The sequence below is a fragment of the Dermacentor albipictus genome, chromosome 3, assembly GCF_038994185.2.
Source record: "Dermacentor albipictus isolate Rhodes 1998 colony chromosome 3, USDA_Dalb.pri_finalv2, whole genome shotgun sequence".
Classification (NCBI taxonomy): domain Eukaryota; kingdom Metazoa; phylum Arthropoda; class Arachnida; order Ixodida; family Ixodidae; genus Dermacentor; species Dermacentor albipictus.
The window spans coordinates 152,038,188-152,058,134 of NC_091823.1; the positions used below are offsets into that span (position 1 = coordinate 152,038,188).

The 19,947-nt window shown below is 47.4% G+C and overlaps 1 protein-coding gene across 6 annotated transcripts in view; it reads left to right on the forward strand.

The window, feature by feature from the left end:
- The window catches only part of LOC139057632 (uncharacterized), a 210,926-nt gene that overhangs the window by 147,917 nt on the left and 43,062 nt on the right, over window positions 1-19,947 (forward strand). For 2 of the 6 annotated variants that reach the window (XM_070536181.1, XM_070536182.1), the window contains exons 6-7: window positions 1,321-1,400; window positions 13,469-13,564. In XM_070536181.1, the coding sequence (XP_070392282.1) occupies window positions 1,321-1,400; window positions 13,469-13,564 (176 nt within the window). Of the gene's footprint in view, window positions 1-1,320; window positions 1,401-13,468; window positions 13,689-19,947 lie in introns of all 6 variants that reach the window. The other 4 variants (XM_070536179.1, XM_070536180.1, XM_070536183.1 and 1 more) reach the window with 3 other exon arrangements.

Sequence of the window (19,947 nt, forward strand, 5' to 3'; positions counted from 1 at the left end):
TACAAGATTGTCTTTTTGTGTCGTGTATATGCACGGTAGCTTGCTCATTTGTACAAGTAGCTACAATGTCACCAAGATGCGACTGCGAAGGCGAGGGAAAGGAAGATTTGTCAGGAATCAATCCACGATAGTTTCCATGCATGACAAGCCAGGGGATAGCAGTGTTTCAAGAAATAGGTTGATGTTTGGTTATTGATGTGCAAGGAGGGTGTAGTATTCCGGAATGAAAATGTACACTGGAAAAAAGCAAATTTACATATTGACACTGCGCCGAACGATGTCTTGCCCTTAACGAGCGTTTCAAGGGTACGACTTGGACCTTGTGATTCTCGAGTTTGCTCTATCTGAGGCTCTCAATCACTTCAGCAATGTCAAGAAATGCACACTTGATAAGTTGAAACTAGTCAGAACAGAACATGGCCTTTACACAACAAAAACGTGTCTTCAGCTTTACTGGTCACTTCAATGGGGGGGCATCCCGATACAGTACCGATTGTTCAAACAAGTTGGTGAAATAATGCGCCGCACTATTGCCAAAGTAATGCAGAAAACAAGAACCAGAAGTATATAAACTACGAATTTGATTAATTTTGCTTCTCCTGAATATTTATTGGAATTGGTGCTGCTGATAACTCTCTTAAAATTTTCGCTAAACCAATTTTCCGCATCTATTTCACACGGAAATAAGCGTGACTACTTTTCTTATAAAGAGTTTCCAAAGACGCTTTCATGCTTACTACACACATATTTGGCTGGGCAACGAACCTCCAAAATATTTTGATATGGCTTGATTTCTATAGCCAGGATTGGCGACTAAAAACACCTTTTTTGTGCTCATTTTTCTTTCAGCTTTTCTCGCATCTCGTTAGTTTCGCTTCGTCGCTCAGATCATGTCACTCCTATGTTACTGCCAAAAATCATTTGAGGGCAAGCGGAATTTGGGTTGTAAATGCCAGCCTCACAACCACATCTGTTAAGTATCTTTAAAGTAGTTGTATTGAGAAATTTAAACATGTTTTATAAAACACTTCAATTTGCCTACAAAGATGATCTGGACAAGTTGAATAAGAATAGTCTTGTGCTTTTCCTAAACAACCATTTTTTCTAGTAGACATCCTGCCCTAAAAGGCAGCACAATGGATGATTCAAGCTCCTATTTATGGATTCAGTGCATGCTACAGTGCAGCGTTTATTGTCGCATTATCTTGCAACAGTTGGTCCGGCGTAGTGCTTAAATTATTTACGTTATCTTAAGTCCGTTCTCTAAATGTGTTGCCCCCATTCACATCTTTACAAGAAATCTTTGTGCTATATTTACAGGATCCGTTTTTGAACCACTTTGTTTTGATGGAAGTCGGTACAATAGCACACTACACCGGGGAATACATCGGCACGGGCGAGTGAGTGCTTATGTGTGCATAAATATTGTAATTTGCGGCCTCCGGTGTTTTTCGAAGACCGTCATTTACGCTATATTAGACGGATTGTTGGCGCCAAGGGAGCTTAGCATTAAGAACTGGTGCTAAAATAACTGAATTTACAATTTCCTGCCTCATCATTAGCTCCTGAGTCATTTTCTCAAGTAATTCCTACTCTCTTGCTGAAAAATTTACTTGCCTTTTTTTTAGCCTCACAGCGTAATTTTCTACAGCCTTGTTTTGAACTTCGGAAGAATGCGACCCTCACATAGATTTCCTGCACTTGAGTGATCAATTTACTGACAGCGCCCATGCAAACTTCCCGCGCACATAATTTCTAACTAATAGGCATAAATGAAGAAAGTATTTTGGAATATTTACGCGCACCGCTGTGAACTAGAGGCGAATCAGATTTCGTGAAAACTAACCACCCCGTAATGCCCTGTCAGTGACATGCGACACTTTGAACTGTTGCAGAAAGCTAGGTTTCTTCTGCTGCTGCGGCTAGGTTTACATTAGCGATGAACCGCCATAATATTCCATATAAGAAAACCTCAAGCGAATACCGTTAACCCCCGTTCACACAAAACTGTAAAAGCAGGAAAACATTTATATAAGCAGAGTATCTAAGAAGCGAAACCATGGAAGTAAAATCCCGTTGGTCACGCATGGACCCTTTCCAAAATACACCTAGCAATATTTTCGGGAGCTGTCCCGTACATCTTCACCAGAGACTGTTACGGGGCGAATACAGTCAAGATGGTTGACTCTAATGCAATACTTGAAGCCAATCATCCAAGAATAACCGTTTTTTGACATCCAAATACCTAACACTGCTACTTTCTGCGTCATAATGAATTCCGGACAATTTACCTTCGACAACTGAAACTACGGAAGAGCGCAATTGTCATACCTTTATGAGCCGCCCACGAGCCGTGAGGCATTTACACCTCACCGTCGCATGAGCACGAATTGAGCGCCCTGTTCCAGCTGTGATCTCACTGAAACGCGTGGGCCGGCGTGCTGTCTTCTTTCGGTGCAGCGCGTAGGCTGATCACGGCCGACCACGTGGTTGTTCCCTGTGGGCTTTTGCAGTGCGAGCCGCAGCTAGTCCAGCGCCGGGAACGTGAATTCATCACTTGGTCATGTTAGTTTTCTCGCCATCCAAATGTAACGACGAACGCCGGATTTTTCGTTTCATGGGGCATAATAGGTTTTGTCTAAAAGTGGCCCTGAACAACCCCTCGAGCTTGGTGAAATAACATAGTCCCCGGGTAGCATGTGCCGCTGCGAACTTCTCAGCCAAGTGTTGGTGTGGTACGCAGTGAGTGGTGGTCGCACGCGGATCGCGAAATCACCTTTCTCTCAAACGCCCTCTTTTTGACAGAAAGCGCTGTCCTCATTTCCTTCTTGATGCTTTTATTCCTCATCCCCTTAGACTGCTGCTATTGGCCGATAGCTGACATCGCGCTGCAGTCGGCTACATGGCGTACATAGAGCCGCGGTCGCAGGGTGCTGCCCCGGGTCCACCGGTTAGGCGCACTGCGTCTCGATGAGCTAAAGGTCAGCGCGTCGTAGGCACAAAAGGCGGGAGTCGTGGCATCTCCAAAATCAAATTTGAACTGCGCGCCAACGTGACATTTAGAAGGCAGAGAATTGTTGGCACGCCTCACTGCGCCGTAGACTTCGCAGTGCAACGCATTGAAGTAGGAACGGGACCACAGCGGAGGCCGTGTTTGATTGCGAATAAATTCGCTGCTGCTGAACGCAGTGAAGTACTTCTTGCGGAAAAGTGTTTCTGAAATCGTCTATTTTCACTTCAAATGCCTTTGTCCACTTCGATAAAGAGTGGCTCAGGGTCCCTTTGAGGGTAGTCCGACTTGTAGGCCACAATAAAATTGTAGCGCGCAGCTGAGGAAGTGCGCGAGCGGAGATAGAAAGAAGGGGGTGAGATAATTGCGGCCGGGGGAGGGGGGGGGGGGGGGATGGATCAGCATAGCGACTGGCTCGGCTAGCAAGCTGCCGTGCAGTACAATGTTGGGAAACGTTTCAGTTTACTTGCGCAATTTGAAAATGCAAGCATAAGCACTTGCTTCTTTAAGTTATCGCCTTAATTTGAGAGTGCACCTTAATCAACCTTGCTATTATTCGTACCAACCTTAATCCGCCTTAATTCAACCTATTACACCAAAATTTATTCCACTTTAGTCCGGTTTCTTCACCCTCCTTGCTCTATTTTGCACCACCCGTAATCCTCTTCAATCCACCTTGCTCTTGCCTGTAATAATTCAATCCACCTTATGCCACTCTAATCCACGTAACCTACTTTTATCCAATTTAATACACCTTGACTCTCCTCGCTGTCATTCGCACCACTCTTAATCCACTGTAATCCGACATATTCCACCTTGCCCTACCTTGTACGACTTTAAGCCACCTTAATCCACTTTTATTCACTTCACCGTGGGAATTCGCAGTCTGAGCCGCAGAAGTCGCAGTGCAGGGAACGTGACGTCATCACTTGGTCACGTGGGATTTTGTATTATCGGGTGATGAAGCCCTGATGCCAGACATCGGATTTTTGCATCATGGGACAAATCGGGCTTTCGCCTTCGAAAAAGTTAGTGCAAGCGACGGTGTCGACATTACGCCGTTGCCCTTTTTCTGGTATTACGGCGATAGCCTTAAGCGCCGAATGAAGCGAACGATGTGCACTCCAGCGTCATCTTCCGATGGCAAGAAACCTCGTACGTGACCATGTGATGACGCCGCGTTCCTGGCTCTGGAACTGCTGCGGTTCACACTGCGAACTCCAACGTTGAACAGCCACGGCGTTAGCCGGACGCCGTGGCCCACACCCAATAAACCAACCTGGCCCACTCCGAAAAAGATTAAGGTAGATTTAGACAGTATAAAGTGGACTCAGGTGACCTAAGATGAATAGAGGTGAAATAACGCTGGCCCAATTTCTGATGGCTTGTTATAAATTATTACAAGTCATGAGAAGCCAACAAAGACGCCAAGGGCACCATAAGTTTAATTACTTCCACCTACTAATTATAATAAATAAATATCTAATATGTGACAATGAAAGTGGATGGGAAAACAACTTGCCGCAGGTCGCGAACGATCCCACGCCAACGCTTTACGCCTGCGATGCTCTAAACAACTGACCTACTGCGCCGCCATTTCCCCATCTACTTTCTTGGGTATATAATTTTTTTCTATCACAATTAACCGTTGGTGTGTTACCCAGCTTCACCACTCACAAACCTTAGAGGCGGATTTGCGAACATCCTTTCTGCCGCAGGCATCACGAGTACGTGACCTTTTTGAATGAAGGCAACTGGCCAATAAGCCTATGCATGCCACCTGAAGGCATCAATGTTGTCGGATTCTAGACCCTCGTTATGTAAATGAGAAGAAAGGAGGTTAACTGAGGGGTCCGATCTTTATTAATCACATCATCAGAAGCTAATGAACAAAGTCGCCATGGACGACACAGGAGAAATTATTGTACTTACCGATTGAATTATAGAAATGATAGATTAGTGGGAATAAAATTGGGTGAAAAAAACACTTGCCTTGGGTGGGGAACGATTCCTCGTGTTCGCATTACGTTGAGCTTGACGTCTTTGTTGGATTCTCATGATATCATCATTAAAATTTCGGCCCCTCGGTTAACCCCCTTTCTTCTCGTTCTTTGCGTAACGAGGGTCTCGAATCCCGCAACGTAGGCGTTTTCAGGTAGCACGTGTGTGCTTATAGGCCAGTTACCTTCATTTAAAAAAATAACCTACTTGTGACGCCTACGGCAGAAAGGATGTTCCCAATCCGCCGCCATGGCTTGTGAGAGCTGGCGCTTGCTAACAATCCTCGGATTAGTTGTGGTGGTAAAACGCAAATACGCAAGAAATTGGACGGGCAAATGGCGCCGAGGTAACTCGATCGGTTACAGCATCTCACGCGTTATTCGAAGATGTGGGATCGTACCCCGCCTGCGCCAAGTAGTTTTTTTCTCATCCACTTTCATTGCCATTAAATTATCATTTCGTTAATTCAATAATTAGGTGCAAGTAATTTCCCCTAGATTGTCCTTGACGTTTTTTTTCGCTTCTCATTATATGATTAATAAAGATCGGGCCCCTCGGTAACCCCCTTAGTCCCCGTAACATATAGAGTGATTTAAGGTGGAGTTTTAATTTAGGCTGATAACATAGTCAAGTCTTCACACTTTTGCATTAAAATCACCTAAGGATACCTAATTGACTCTCAGCTTTTTTCGAAGTCGAGATTTGGAGATTTCCGGAGTCTGGCGGAAACAGTTTTCGAGATGAAAGGTGATGCAATCATGAGCTGAAACCAAAGGCGCAATAAACTTCCCAATAACCGATTTTTTTCATGACGTTGAAGTTGCAGTTAAGGGGGCTCTATGGTTCAGTGTCATTAACAGCATCATCGCCCTCTTTAAAGGCCTGTTGAAGAGAACCCGTAAATAAGCTTGCACAAGGCTGTCCACGAGTTGTTCTTACGGATCAATAAATATTACAAAAGCCTTTTTCTTCAGAATCGTTTTCTTTTACAGGCATTTACTCCCCGACGGAACGTGGTGTAGTCAAGCCATCGATTTCATCAACACCAACTAAAGTAGATGAGCCGTGGCGAAATTGCTAAATGTGTTTTCTATAGAACTTAGGAAAAAAAAAAGAAACGAATTAAACATTTATTTCTATGTCACCCTCAATAAGCAGAGAACACGTGGCGGCGACGTAGCCGCTATCGCATTGCGCTACTGCAGACAAGTTTGCGGAATCGATCCTCGACCGCGGCGACCGCATCTGAATGGGTGCGAAACGCAAAAGCACTCATGTTCTTCGAATTAGTTGGAAAGTAGAGAACCCCACGGGGTTGAAATAAATGCGACATTCCGCACTGCGGCGTGCTTTACACTATGTGCTGGTTTGGGCACTATAAATGCAAGAATTCAATTTAATTTTATTAGGCCGATTTCGTGGATGTGCTGATGACTGTTAGTTTTAAAACAATTTGGTACCTATAAGGGCCCTATCACTCACTCCGGACTCGACTACGATCGAGCGATTTGTTTCCCACCTTCGCTGCTCTCCGCTCTCGTATCCGCCAGCGTCATTCTCTGGAAGACGGTACGTCAGTGCGAAATGTAACATTGGCACTGTTCTCTTGTTTGAAAACATATCCAACCTGCGCCACATATTCAACCAATACTCATCCATATGTCCAACAATCTATAACTTTTTTCCCTAGTTAGGGGATGTACCGTTATCGTCGCGCGGTGTCATGACGAGACCGAAAAAACTTGGTTGCTCTTTTTAGGATACAAGGAGTAACTTAGCCTGCATTAAATTAAGTTTTATTCGTTATGTTACTATGAAGCAGGATATTTTAGGAAAAACGACCACACTAATGAGTGCGTAAAGTGAAATATGGCCCGCAGCAAAACATTTGCGGGTAATTTCCAACTAAAGAAAGCAAGAAAAGAACTTGTTTCCGAGCAACGCCCACGCTGATCTTGTGGATCCACATGCTGGAAATTAATCATTGTGATTTTCGACATATGTGGTGACGCAGATAAGAATGGCGAGCAAAGTGGGACGCCCGGAGCCGGAACCATGTGGCGCCTTAAGCAAGTTCATCCTTGGCTTACGCAAAATAGTTTGAACGTCACTTGAAGAAAGAATTTCCTGGCGCAGGAAAATGATCTATACTGGGTCTTGTTTCTCCAAAACATGGCTTACTTACGACTGAGTTTAGGTTCAAGCTTTGGCCAAATTTTAGAAGCCGACGACGCTTACGGTACTGCGCACATCTGTCTGCGTGTACTGCTGGTGTTCTTGCCGCCTTGTTCAAAATTTAGTATCTGTTGCTACACACTTCGACAAATGCTTGCCCGTGAGAGATATTTCTTTGCCTAGGCAGAAAAGTATGACGCTGCATTCAATACTTAATTTAGGGGCGCTATAACGTAAAGATATTCGAAACCTTTCTATTACAATTCTGCAATCAGTCCTCCATTATTGGAGAAAATTTTTTCAGGCCACCTTCCCTTCGCCTGTCTCTCACGCGACGTCACAAAAACCGCGAAAACGCCCCATCTGATATAATGCGGGATGACTGATTATGCGTGATTAGACCGAACGAAAAAAATTATTTCTCATTCGATGCCTTTTTCGCCATAGTACTCTGCCAGTTGATCAAACGTTTTCGGGCTGCGTCCAGAACGTCTTACTTCACGCGACGTCACAAAACGACGAAAACTCATAGCATCAAAGCGTCGTGTAGGCGTTAAGGACGCATTATTATGCCAAAAAAAACTATTTTTTCCTGATACCGGGAGGCTGCCCTGTTCCGAAAATAATAGAAGATGGCTGCCCACTGGTTGCTCTGGTGCTAGATACTGGGAGCGGCCGCGGAGCATGGATTTATCTGCGTATGATAAACATTTTTCCGTGCTACTGTAACGTTATCGTGCCCTTTCGGCACGTATGATACATCACTTCGCCAACTATTCTTTGCTGAAGATGCGTCCTGGCGGAATTTTTACCGTTCCGTTGCACGTCACCGCGATTTTCGACCACCTACCGCAGGCGAAGTATAAGGGAAGCGTATTATGGCAGACGCTGACACCACCCTCTTCAGCAAGTTATTCACTTTGATTGTTCCGGCTCGGCCCCACGGAATCCCTCTTCAACTGAGTATGCGCCTCGCCTCTTGAAAGCCAATTCGATAAAGAAATCTGCTCAATGTAGGCAATGCTATTCGCTTTGAAAGGAAAAAAGAAAGTGACCTCCTAAGAAGCAAGAGTGCGTTTCCTTGGTTTTCTCATACAATGCTGAAGGCTATCGCCCGATTCTTGCATTGGTGGTTACGGAAGTTTTACGTCAAGAGATTGGAATAAAGCAGATTGTAACAAGTTTACGTTATAGGACCCCAGTTCTCCACCCAACATAAATCACTGCTGAAATTCAAAGTGACCACAGCAGCGTCGGTCACGCCGGAGTACTGACGCAGCGTGAACATAGGTTGGAGGAATACTTTTTTGTCGACCCGAAGCGCACTTTAACAGGGCTAAAGCAAGTATTGGCATGCATGGCCAAAAATGAGTGATTAGCCCGCTAGGTTTCTCCAGCGAATTTGAGTCTACATTTACAGCCGGCATTTTAATGCGATATAAATTATACGGACGCTCGGCGCTGTTGCGTATTCGGCGGATAAACGACCGCCTGTTGTCGAGTAACAATCTACAGGCACCAAGGCCCGGAAGGAAATGCGACCTTGTTCTCGTGGAACACGATTTTTGTGCGGTTCCTGGCTAATCACAGAAGAGTGCACATAAAAAGTAATACTAGTTCCGTTCAATGTGGCACTTGCAACCATGAACAGAAAGGAAGCACCAGAAATGGAATAGCTCCGCCAAAGCAAAGAAGATCAAAAGGCATTCATGTGGCTGAAACTTCTAAGTCAACTGTAGAGGACGAGCAGCAAACTGCAGGATTGGAATGTTCCGCAGCGCATGCCAGTTGAAACACTTTTGTTTGTTGTAAAATAGTGCTTGCCTGAGCTTGTTTGCTTCACATAGCAAGAACGATTTCCTGAAAAAAGCACTCAGAAATACACAACGAGCTACAATGTTGCTGGACGTCGCTGGGTTATTAAGTGAATGTCAAAACTATTTTTTTACATTTTTTATACCATTTTGCAACCACTGGTGCTGTTTTCCTTGTCTCGCCGATAATACGTTTACTTAGGCGTATAGACCATTCTTATTACTTAGCCTGTCTCTTTTTTTTTGTTAGTAGCTCTGATGGTCAACAGATGGTCATGATGGCGCGGCTTCCGCAATGGTCATAACATTTAAATTTGCGCGACAATTCCTCTTTTGACTTTTGTAAAACCTTGATGTGTATTATCCGGCGCAACGGTAATGATGAAAAGCAAGATGTCCGGTGGGAGCTGCTTTCCAGGGATTCTGCTTGTGCTTTTGTCTCGTCATGGAGGCGCCAGCTTGTTTGGTATATGCATCATCAATCACATGGGTAAAGGCATATCAAGGATGGCCACTTTTTTGAGGTAGTGCATTGAATGCTGGGGTTTTACATTCCAAAACCACAATTTGATTTTGAGGCACGTCATAGTGTGGGATTCTGGATTAATTTTGACCACAAGGAGATCTTTCACGTGCTCCCAACGCACTAGATGGCGGCATTTTTGCAATTAGCCCACATCGAAATGCAGCCGCAGCGGCGAAGATTCGATAATCATAACACCTAAGCAACCGCGGCGGCTAATGTCAGGCAGTTTACTCCTTGCGGTTCTTTGTGCATTGTTTATTTTCCCAGCCATCGCTAACTAGTGCACACATTGAACACGCCTTGTTTGATGCTTATAACAGTACCATGACGCCTTTTCTCCCGGCTATGTTCTTTATTATGTCGGTTAGGCTTGTACTGTCGCATGCTGTATGGGCGGCAACATGGTGCCTGAGGCTGAAAGCGCCCCAAAATTACACAGTGGCGCCGACATACCAAAAGTTGATGCCAATAATAACAGTAATCAGAACAATAATTTTTGTATGTTGGCGTGGGTATGTTGTTTTGGGCCTCTTGAACTATGCACACCATGTCGCAGCTCATATTCCCTGCGACTCTACATGCGGCAAAATGGCAACCTTATTTGTTGTCTATCTAGCACCTACTTCCTGTTGAAGCCTGCTCTTCCAGCGTCTCGCATTCTTATGCAGCGCTTCAGCCACAGCTACAACAGGCCTGTGGGGGTAGTCAGCGCTGTAGAGTGCGGTGACCTGGTGAATGTAATTTGATTCTATACGTGACGGCACGACTTATTTAGAACGGCTTGTAGAACAATCGTGACGATGGCGCAATGGGCCTTACCTTCGAAGAGAAACACTTCGTGTAGCACGAGACGTGCTCATGCAACTGCTTCCTGGCATACGACTCGCAACATTCAGAGAATGTTAAACGAGCCATAATGGCCATGGTTTGGCATAGCTTTTCCGAGTTGTCGGGGGTCGTGACAACGTATGAAAGCTACGTGGGAGAATTATGCAAAATCTGCAACCGATTCCCTGATAAAAGGCAAGGCTACCAGAACAAATTCAACGACGACTATGATACTCCCTAATGCGATATTTTAGCGCAGCTCTATTCGTATTTTCTTTTTGCGCTATATTGAGTGGCACGGACAATATCCATCGTGCAGCAATCTTGTAATGGAGCGAAATATTGAGCGACTTCCTCGCTTGTAGGAAGATCGCGAGAGGCAGATTATGGGTGACGCAGGCGCGCGATTCCCAGCAGCCGCCGAAGGCAGACCTTTGCTTATGCAGTGCTTTGTATCTATATATGATATCAGTAGACGCACTCGCCGTATGCCTTATTGATGACGTCATCGCTGAACAGGCGTGGCGCGTTACTCAGGCGTCATCTTGAAAACATCGTCGCCACAGAACACGTCTTGCGCGGCACAACGCTTTTCTTCTCACGCTTTCGCCACGCCCACTTTCTCCGCTTCCCTCCTTGCGCTCGCTTTGTTATCGTCGTTTTTCATCCCAGGATGCGCTTCGTGTTCGCTCTCTCATCATTCGCTGTGCTCTTTTGCTCGGTGACCACGAAGGACGCCCAGGGACAGCGTCACTCATCGCAGGAAGGGGCGCCAAAGTGCTGCACCTTAAGATATATTACGGCAGAACACATCTCACGACGACTGTCGACGGTGAGGCGAATATCAGTCGAGGAATGTAGCGACAGAGAACATCCCTGAAGCCATGTTTCTTTGACACGTGTAGTGGTGATTCTGAGATCTCTATTGCTTCGAATATATGACACATAGTCGGATATTGTCCCACTATGCTTTGGCAGCAACTTGCGAAGGTCGCAAATGAACATGGAGGATTGAAGGCGCCTGTATGACGCTGACACTGTGACGATGAGATGACAATGAAGGAATGATAGAGACGGAACAACAAAGGCATATAACGACATTGAGATGCCGAGTTTGGAAATACGACAATAGTATAAGCATAAAAGCTTGACTGACGGCATGAGGACAATTATACGATGATAACTCTATCACAGCGTTGACGTGATGATTACTGTATGACAAGCGGAAGAAGCGGGAACGACGAGGGTGGCACAACCAAGACGGCATGATGACGAAGGCATGACTATGGATGCGTAATAGCGCCTGTGTGACGACGACTAAAGATGACGATGGGATGACAACGGCGGTATTATCACGATTGAATGGGGACAGTATGATTGCGACATAATGACGAGCAAGGAATGACGTTGACACATCGATGGCGGTAGTAAGATGAGGACGGCATGTCGATAATTGGATGATGATACTGAATTGATGACCACGATGAAATGACAGCGTGACGACGATGGCACGACGACAAAGGTATCACGATGACAGCATGGCTAAAGTCGAATGTCGAAATTAAAACGACGAAGACCACTACGGCATTCCGTTGACGGTATGGCAACGAATGCATGACGACGACTCTATGACGACGGTGCAGTGACGATTGCATGAAAACGGCATGACGCCAATGGCAGGATGACGAGCGTATATTGACAAAAGCATTTTGATGACTGCCTCTCGACACCTCCATGGCGATGATGGCGAGACGACGACAGCATAACGAGAGTCGTAGTTCGAATCTAGATTGACGAGCATGGTACATCATTGACGGCATTACGACGATGTTCTCACAATGGAACCATGGTTGCGATTTCCTGAAGTAGATGGCAGGACAAGGCCAGTATAATCCCAATAGAATGGTGACAGCATACGAGTGCAAAACAATGACGAAGAAAGATTGACGTTTATGGAGCGTGGAAGGCGGTATGACGGTGATGGCATGGTGAAATTTGGATGACGTTACTAAAGTGATGACAATAATAAAACAGCAACGTGACGACAGGGCATGGCAACTACTCTGTCACGAAGATGGCGTGACTACGACGGGATCATGACAACATTCGGATGACCAAGCAAAGAGCACGTCACCATCCAATAGCCCAAGCTGTTAAACGATTGGAACCCTGGGTCAGAGTAGAAGGTGGGACGACGACAGCGTGGCGAAAGTGAGACAACGAAGCTCAAATGACTACAGTTAAGCGACCACGACTGCATCATGACCAGAAGCACATACCTTGTGGACCAAGCCAGCGCACAACTTGGGCCACTTGGTCGGCGAAAGAAGATAGATAGATAGATAGATAGATAGATAGATAGATAGATAGATAGATAGATAGATAGATAGATAGATAGATAGATAGATAGATAGATAGATAGATAGATAGATAGATAGATAGATTTTAAATAGCGGAATTAGGCAAAGAATGCTGGTTGAATTAAAACTGGACGCGTTAGGTATCCCGCAAAGAAGGCGTTATTTACCAGAGGACACTGTAGTATGGTGGACACTAAAAAGGCCAAAAAGGCTTACATGCGTGATAAATGCTGGGTTTTCGGATACATGCCTGGGCTTTCGCTGCCGACGAGATCAGACCTCGAGTTTTTCGTAATGGCCTGCGTTTTCTTGGAGCTCCGCTGCTTTAATAACCTTACATTCAGTTCACATGCTGAGATCCCAAGCTTTTTCCGAGAACTTCATTTCCGGGCTTTGACCGCCTCGGCTAATAAATAATACGGAACTGCACAGGCGCGCTAATATCGGACTGCGCTATCCTTAGTGATTTTTCATAGAGGTGTAGATGCCGAAATGCAAGTCCTAAATGCAATGAGCTCATGGAGGCACAGTGAAATAGCGTGTAAGGCAGCCGCATAAGCCTCCACGTTAGTACAATGTGTCTTCTTATGCTGTGAGAACTGTCTTTTGATATGTTTTTCTGTCGCATGAAATAAGGTAGTTCATTGTAAATGTGCTTTTTTATCATATTGCACGGATACTGTATGTCCCTGCATTTCTTACTTTCTCCCTGCTCCAAAGGGCTGGCCTTTTTTTTGTCATTCTTATTTTACAGTATTACAGTCATGGCTGCGGGCACAGTGGAACACATGGGAAGGCCCAATCAGTCTGGCGTGACCATCAGGATCTCAATAAGGAAGACACTCGGCAGGTACATATTTTTCCCCGACTATGGTTCCGTACCGGTCGTGGCAGCCTTTCACAGTCTCGTGTCGACTGGCCACCATTACGTACCTAGATTCTCGAAGAACTTCAGTGTAAGACAAGTTCATATGGTGAGTATTCATATGACGTGAATGCTTGTTTTTAAAACTGAAACTTCAGCAGCTGCTATGATAATAGCTAGTTTCCATTAAACAGAATAGCCCGATTTCCCCGCTCCATTTGAGGTATTACAAATGACCATACAATTTGCGTAATTTTTTTGGAATGTTCATATTATACCAATTATTGTAATCCGAAACGGTTGTTTTTCACGAACCTATTTAGATCATGTTTGAGCTACAATCACCATATGGCGGTGCGAGTAATAAGAAAGAAGCAATGGTATCAGCGCCGCTAGAGTTCGCAAATGTGATTTTTGTGCCTAAAATAACAGATCATGTCTGACTTGGAATTTGACAAAACATCGGTTGGCTGATTAGCAATGGTGGCTCACGGTAACTATACAAATGGGGCAGCGCAGATTGACGTGGGTTCGGCCTCTTTGGAAGTAAAATGAACACATTGTCAAGGCAATTATAAAGAAAGACTGATAGAATACATGAAAATGAAAGGGTGACTACTCTGGAGAAATATCTGCGCCAAAGCCACGGACACGTAATAAGAGAAGAGATTAAGAAAGTTAGCAACCAAGTGGAGTGAAACTGTAAGTGGAAATAGAAGCGCGGAGTCCTGCCGAAAAAAATTGTGAACAATTCCACTCTGCAAAGGTGGCTGCCCAGCGAAGCTGTTTTTCCCACAACACGGACTTGACACATTATTTACAACACAGGAAAGAACTAAATTTTGGTTTCCATGGCTAGTCATCGTGACGAAAGGTACGCACACTGAATTTTTCATTTTGATTGCTGCTCTGTGTTTTGTATGCGCGATGAAACATAATTTGAGCACTGTTCGCTTAACTTTGCTTGGGGCTTGTAGCACCTTGCTTACGGGGCTATGAGCGAGCGAGGGACAAAGAAACTTTATTAGGAATGCCTTGAACACAATTAGCCTTGCCCGGTAAGGGAGGCGTCATCGTAACGCGGCCACGACGTCTTCCCGGCGTGTGGCGCCTCTGCCCCGCCTGTGGCCGCACTACGCCCTTTGGTCGACCGCACCTGCCCCTCTTTTTGGGGTGGCAGCCTCACTCCAGTTTCGACCGGTCGTTGCCGTTTGAGGGCCACCGAGATCTGCTGGAGGGCCTGGGCTTGGACCTCATCATCGTTGCACCTCGTTGCGGCCTCGATCCACGGTAGGATGGTTGTCATCGATGTAGATTCGTGAGGATTCTTGCAACAGTCCCAAAGGAGGTGAGCTGCAGTGGCTCTTTCCTTTCGGCACACACAACAGAGGTCAGTCACATAAACACGAGGATACACGTGCCTAATCAGCTCCGGGGTAAATAACCATACCGTAAGAAGGTGTCCATATAACACCGCTTCCTCACTGGTCAAGCCCGGATGAGGTGGCCGCATAGTCCTTCTCTCTAGTCTGCGCCACTTCACAATTTCGTTGTAGAAGGTCAGTCTCTCGTTGGTCTCCCACCATCACGATGGGTCGTCCGCAGTAGCAGCGGCATGGTTGGTTATTCCTCGCGCCGCCGCGTTCGTCGTCTCGTTGTGGTTTTTGTTGCCGCTATCCGACACATCGCTGCCCATGTGCGCCGGAAACCACTTTATCACGACGCACCTATTTTCACTCGCCAGATCGACAGCACGCAACACAGGTGAGGCTTCACCACACACCCTTGCTCTGGCGTAATTTCTCACTGCCGTCCTGGAATCGCGGAGCACAACGGTGCACTCGGAGTCGGCGATGGCCAGGGCAATGGCCACATCTTTGGTTCTATGCCCCCCCCCCCACCCCAATCTGCACACTCGCCGCAGTTCTCTTTTCACCGGTCGATGCCCCTACCACTGCTGCGGTGAACGCCTTTCTGTCATCTGGATACTCTGTCGCGCCCACAAACACGGCAGTGCGTCTTTGGAATGGAGATCGATGAGCGCCTTGGCCCTCGCTGCCCAGCGCTCTTTGTGGAACGCAGAGTTCATGTTGCTTGGCACCAAACATATCTGTCCCCATCTGATAATTGCGTCTGGGACATTAGCTCCTGTATTTTCCGGTCCCCATTCATTTGGTCAAAGGCATAGGTCACGGAGCACTTGTCCACCTGTTCTTGTTCCCGATAGTCGCGTGACCTGGGTGGTCCTCTGCACCTCGGTGATTTCTTCCAGGGCGCTTTGCACTTCCAGGGCCGGGAACTTCTCGGTGCTTGTGCATTCGAGAAGTCTGAGTGCTGACTTGTACGCCTTGCGTATGAGTGCATTGATCGTATTTAGATCGCACTGCCTCCAGTTGTGGAAAGCAGCAACCTATGCAATGTGGCTTATAGCGAAGTATTCCACTAGCCCAGTGAGGCTTTCTTCCTTCATGCCTGCTGTTCTGTGTGACACCCTCTTGATGAAGCGAATGGCCGTGCTGGCATTGGCCGCGAGATTGTGGGCCATCTTACCATTCACTCGTTTGCACTCAATCAGCATCCCCAGCACTCAGATTTTCTCGACATCTGGGACCGTGTGACCGCCGCTCGTCTTGGTCTTTATTGTCTCTGGCTTCCTCACAGGTTGGTTGCCTTTCGTCTTCCTACGTGCTCATTTTGGGGGAATCCCCAACAGCTCAGACTTGCTTGGAGAGCAGACAAGCCTAGACCCGTCCAGCTGCTCCTCGGTAACGCCAACCGCCTCTTGCAAGGTGCTCTCGATGTGTTCATCCCTTCCCCCTGGGACCCAGAACGTTATGTCGTCGATATAGCTGGTTTCTCGGACCCCCGCGACTCGCGAGAGCCGCTCGGCCGTGCCTATCATTACAAGATGGAAAAGTAATGGCAAGATGACCGAGCCCTGGGGGGTCCCGAAACTGCCGAGCTTCTTCTTTTGGAGCCGCAGGTAACCGGCGATGATCTCGGTGGTCCACTCCGTCAAAAAATCATTGATGCACGCATATGTTCTCTTGCCCATGTTTAGCCGTCAGACCTGGGTCATAGTCGCAGTGTCCCAATTTATCCAAAGCACTCTGCAGGTCCAAACCCAAGATGGCTCGCTTGTTTTTCGTGGTGGTAGTGTCATCGAGGGCTTCATTTTCCAGTTGGATCATAGCGTCCTGAGTTCCCAGCTTGTTTAGGAACACGATAAAGGTGTTTGGGTAAAGCCGCGAATCTTCCAGGTATCTCTGCCACCTGTACAAGAGTACATGCTCCAACGCTTTGCCCATACGGGACGCAAGCGAGATCAGCTGGAGGTTCTCAATGTTTGGTGGCCTGCCCGGCTTGAGAATCAAGATGGTCTTGGCTGCTTTCCACTGCCGGGATAGCGTCCCGGCTCGCCAGCAAATGTGGAAGCATGCCGTGAAGGTCTCAAAGGCCGTCTCGCTAAGATTTTTCAGCGCTCTGTTTCTAACGGGGTCGGGACCAGCGGCGCACTTGCTGATGAGAAAGCGCAAGGTAACCCTTACTTCCCATACTTCAATGTCTCGATCTAGCCACTCGTTTGCTTCGGCTTGGTAGTACTTGTCATCGAGGCGTTTCTTCACTTCGTCTCCCCCGTGCTCGGTTAGCGTCCTGTGGACGATCTTGGCCAGGTTGTGGTGCTGGTGAGACTTGAACTTGACACCGTGCACCTGGCCGTCCGCTGCGTTCCAAACATCATTCAATTGCTGAGTGCATATCGCTGTACTTTGAAACTCAATTTCGCGGTTGAGTTCGGCGACCGTCTTGCGTAGCTTTCTGTTTGTCCGCTGCTTGTTCCACCTTGACAGGATGGACTGCTTGGCCACGATGAGGTGCGCCAGGCGGCCGTCTACCCTGTGGACTCGCTCGTCCGTCTCGCCTTCCTTGGTGGCATTTTCTACTTTGTTTATAATCTCGGTCAACCACTCCTCAATGTCTGTAATTACTTTCTTCTCCTGGGGTAACAACTCACGAAACACGTCCCAATTCGAATGTATGTTTCCGAAAGTTTCTGCCGACTTCTTCGTTGCCACCGAGCGGGACAGCGACATTCACAATGTAATAATCACTGCCCAACTCGTGCTTCGTGTATCGCCATTCAAAGTCCGCCGTAACGCTGCCGTTACCGCAGACGAAAGTGATATCGTGCGATGCGTCTCGGGTGATCGAGTTCCCGATTCTTGTAGGGTATGCTGGGTCGGTGACTAGATTTAGTCGCAATTCGGTAGCATCTTCCATCAAGTCCCTGCCCTTTGCCAATGTTTTGGTGTAACCGCAGGCTTGATTCGGTGCCTTAAGGGCTGTTTATAGTCCGACGTAACGCGCGCGCTCGCGCGCGCTACGTTACGTTGGCGAAAACAACTCCTTCTACAGTCCCACGCACTTCAGCGCCGACGTAACCGGCGGCTGCCAGCGCGCCCCGACGGGCCCGGCGCAGATTTGGCTCCTGCTCCATTCGCACGCCGGCGCCACCGACTGCGTCGACCCACAATGCATTGCGCGCGAAGAAAAAGGTGCCAACACAACTCCGCAGAAGGCTTTTGCGGACGGCGCGCGACTTGGCGAACCTTCTGCGCATGCCCCGAAGATAGCAGCCTAGGGCGCGCGCGTTGAAGTATAGAGGCGATGGCATCTCGGCTGGCGCAGCGCAACCGACGTAGCGTGACTGACCGCGAACGACGCTCGCCCGCGCGCCGATAACGCCCGACTATAAACGGGCCTTTAAGGTCCCCGCAGATTACCAGCCTGCTGTCGAGACCCCCGTTGTTGCACTCTTTGTGTAACAGTGCTTTCAATTTCTGCTTTCCGTGTGACGGGCTACTGTGCGCGCTTATCAGAAAAGTGCTTCCCTTCTGCTTTTTCCCCGTAACCACCTCTACCATGGTGTGCTCATTTGTTCAACACGTCGTGCTCGACGTACGTAATTCCTTTTCGCACCAAGGGGCAAATTCCCTTGGCATTACTACCGGCCGCCGCCCGGAGGCTTGGCGGGCAGGCTTCGGACCGGTAACCTGAGAGCTTGACCTCTTCATTGAGGGTCTCTTGCAAAATGATGACATCATGATGATCTGACATCAGCAATGGTGAAAACTCTCTGCGCGCAAGATGTTGCTGTACGCCCTGTTCCGCCATCTTGTGCTCCCACTGCCTTTTGGTTACTACCTAGGGAGTTTTACATTTGCTGTGCATTTTCTACTGGCCGTTAGGTGTTGTCCCCTACAGAGCTTGCATTTAGGGTTACACTCGTGGCCATCGACAGCATTGTTGGACCCGCAGTCGAAGTAGACTTTCAGAATTCGAGTTAGGACAGACATCTCTTGTGTGGCCTACTTTGGCTTACTGTATGTAGACATCTAAATGATTGCGGTAGAGACTGGACCTTGTTAACACACTGCCGTAAAATACATAATTTCGAACCTGCTGGCCTTTAAAATCTACTATTACAGTAGACAAATTGCCAATTCGTGACGTCGCTCTGGCTAATGAATTTTTTGTACGCACCACAATGATATTCTGGCGTAGGTTGGGGCAGAAGGTATCCGCCGCACCGTCTTCCTTCAAAACCCTCGCCGCCGCCATGATGGCCGACTCAACAATCCGTGTGTGCGTTCTTGCGGTGTTTAGGCCTCCCCATGGTCTCGCAATAACTTTGGTGCCTTCTCTTGGCAGCACGCCTGGCATCCTAGCTGCCCTTGTCGTCGTTGCGATCACTTTTCTGTTGAAGTGGTCTCTCGGTTTAGGCCTGACTGACGACTGGCGGAGTCCTCGCTCACCGGGGCAGTTATGCGCTGGCTCACTTGCCACCCGCCCATCCCATTGTGGAGCTCCTCAAGAGAAATCTCTGCCCCTTGCACTGCGACGCACGTCTGACCGTGGCCAGGACTCGACGTCGTCGGAGACGTGGCCCTCTCCATCTCAGAGGCCATGTCGCATGGTTTCGCACCGGGATCACGCTCAATCCTGGCGGCCGTGGAGCAAGCCTAAGCTGAGGTCACCACCACACCAACGCCGGCGATCATGTTCCAGAAAATGGCAAAATGCATGTCTTACACCAAAAATTGGGTTTTAGGCGATTCATAGTGCCTTCACAAATACACTGGTAACAACGTAACTGCGATTTCAGCCACAAGGCTTCGCCAAATCGTTCATTGAATACGGATGCAAGTGCCAGCGTTCAACTAGAGAATCATGAGCCACTTTATTCATTGCTTGCTTACGGGCGTGATGTGATAACGTGAAGCATCAAGCAATCCTCCACAATCTCCAAGACACAAACTGCGGAATGCGAACCTACCAATACGTACACGATTTTCTCAACGATTGCA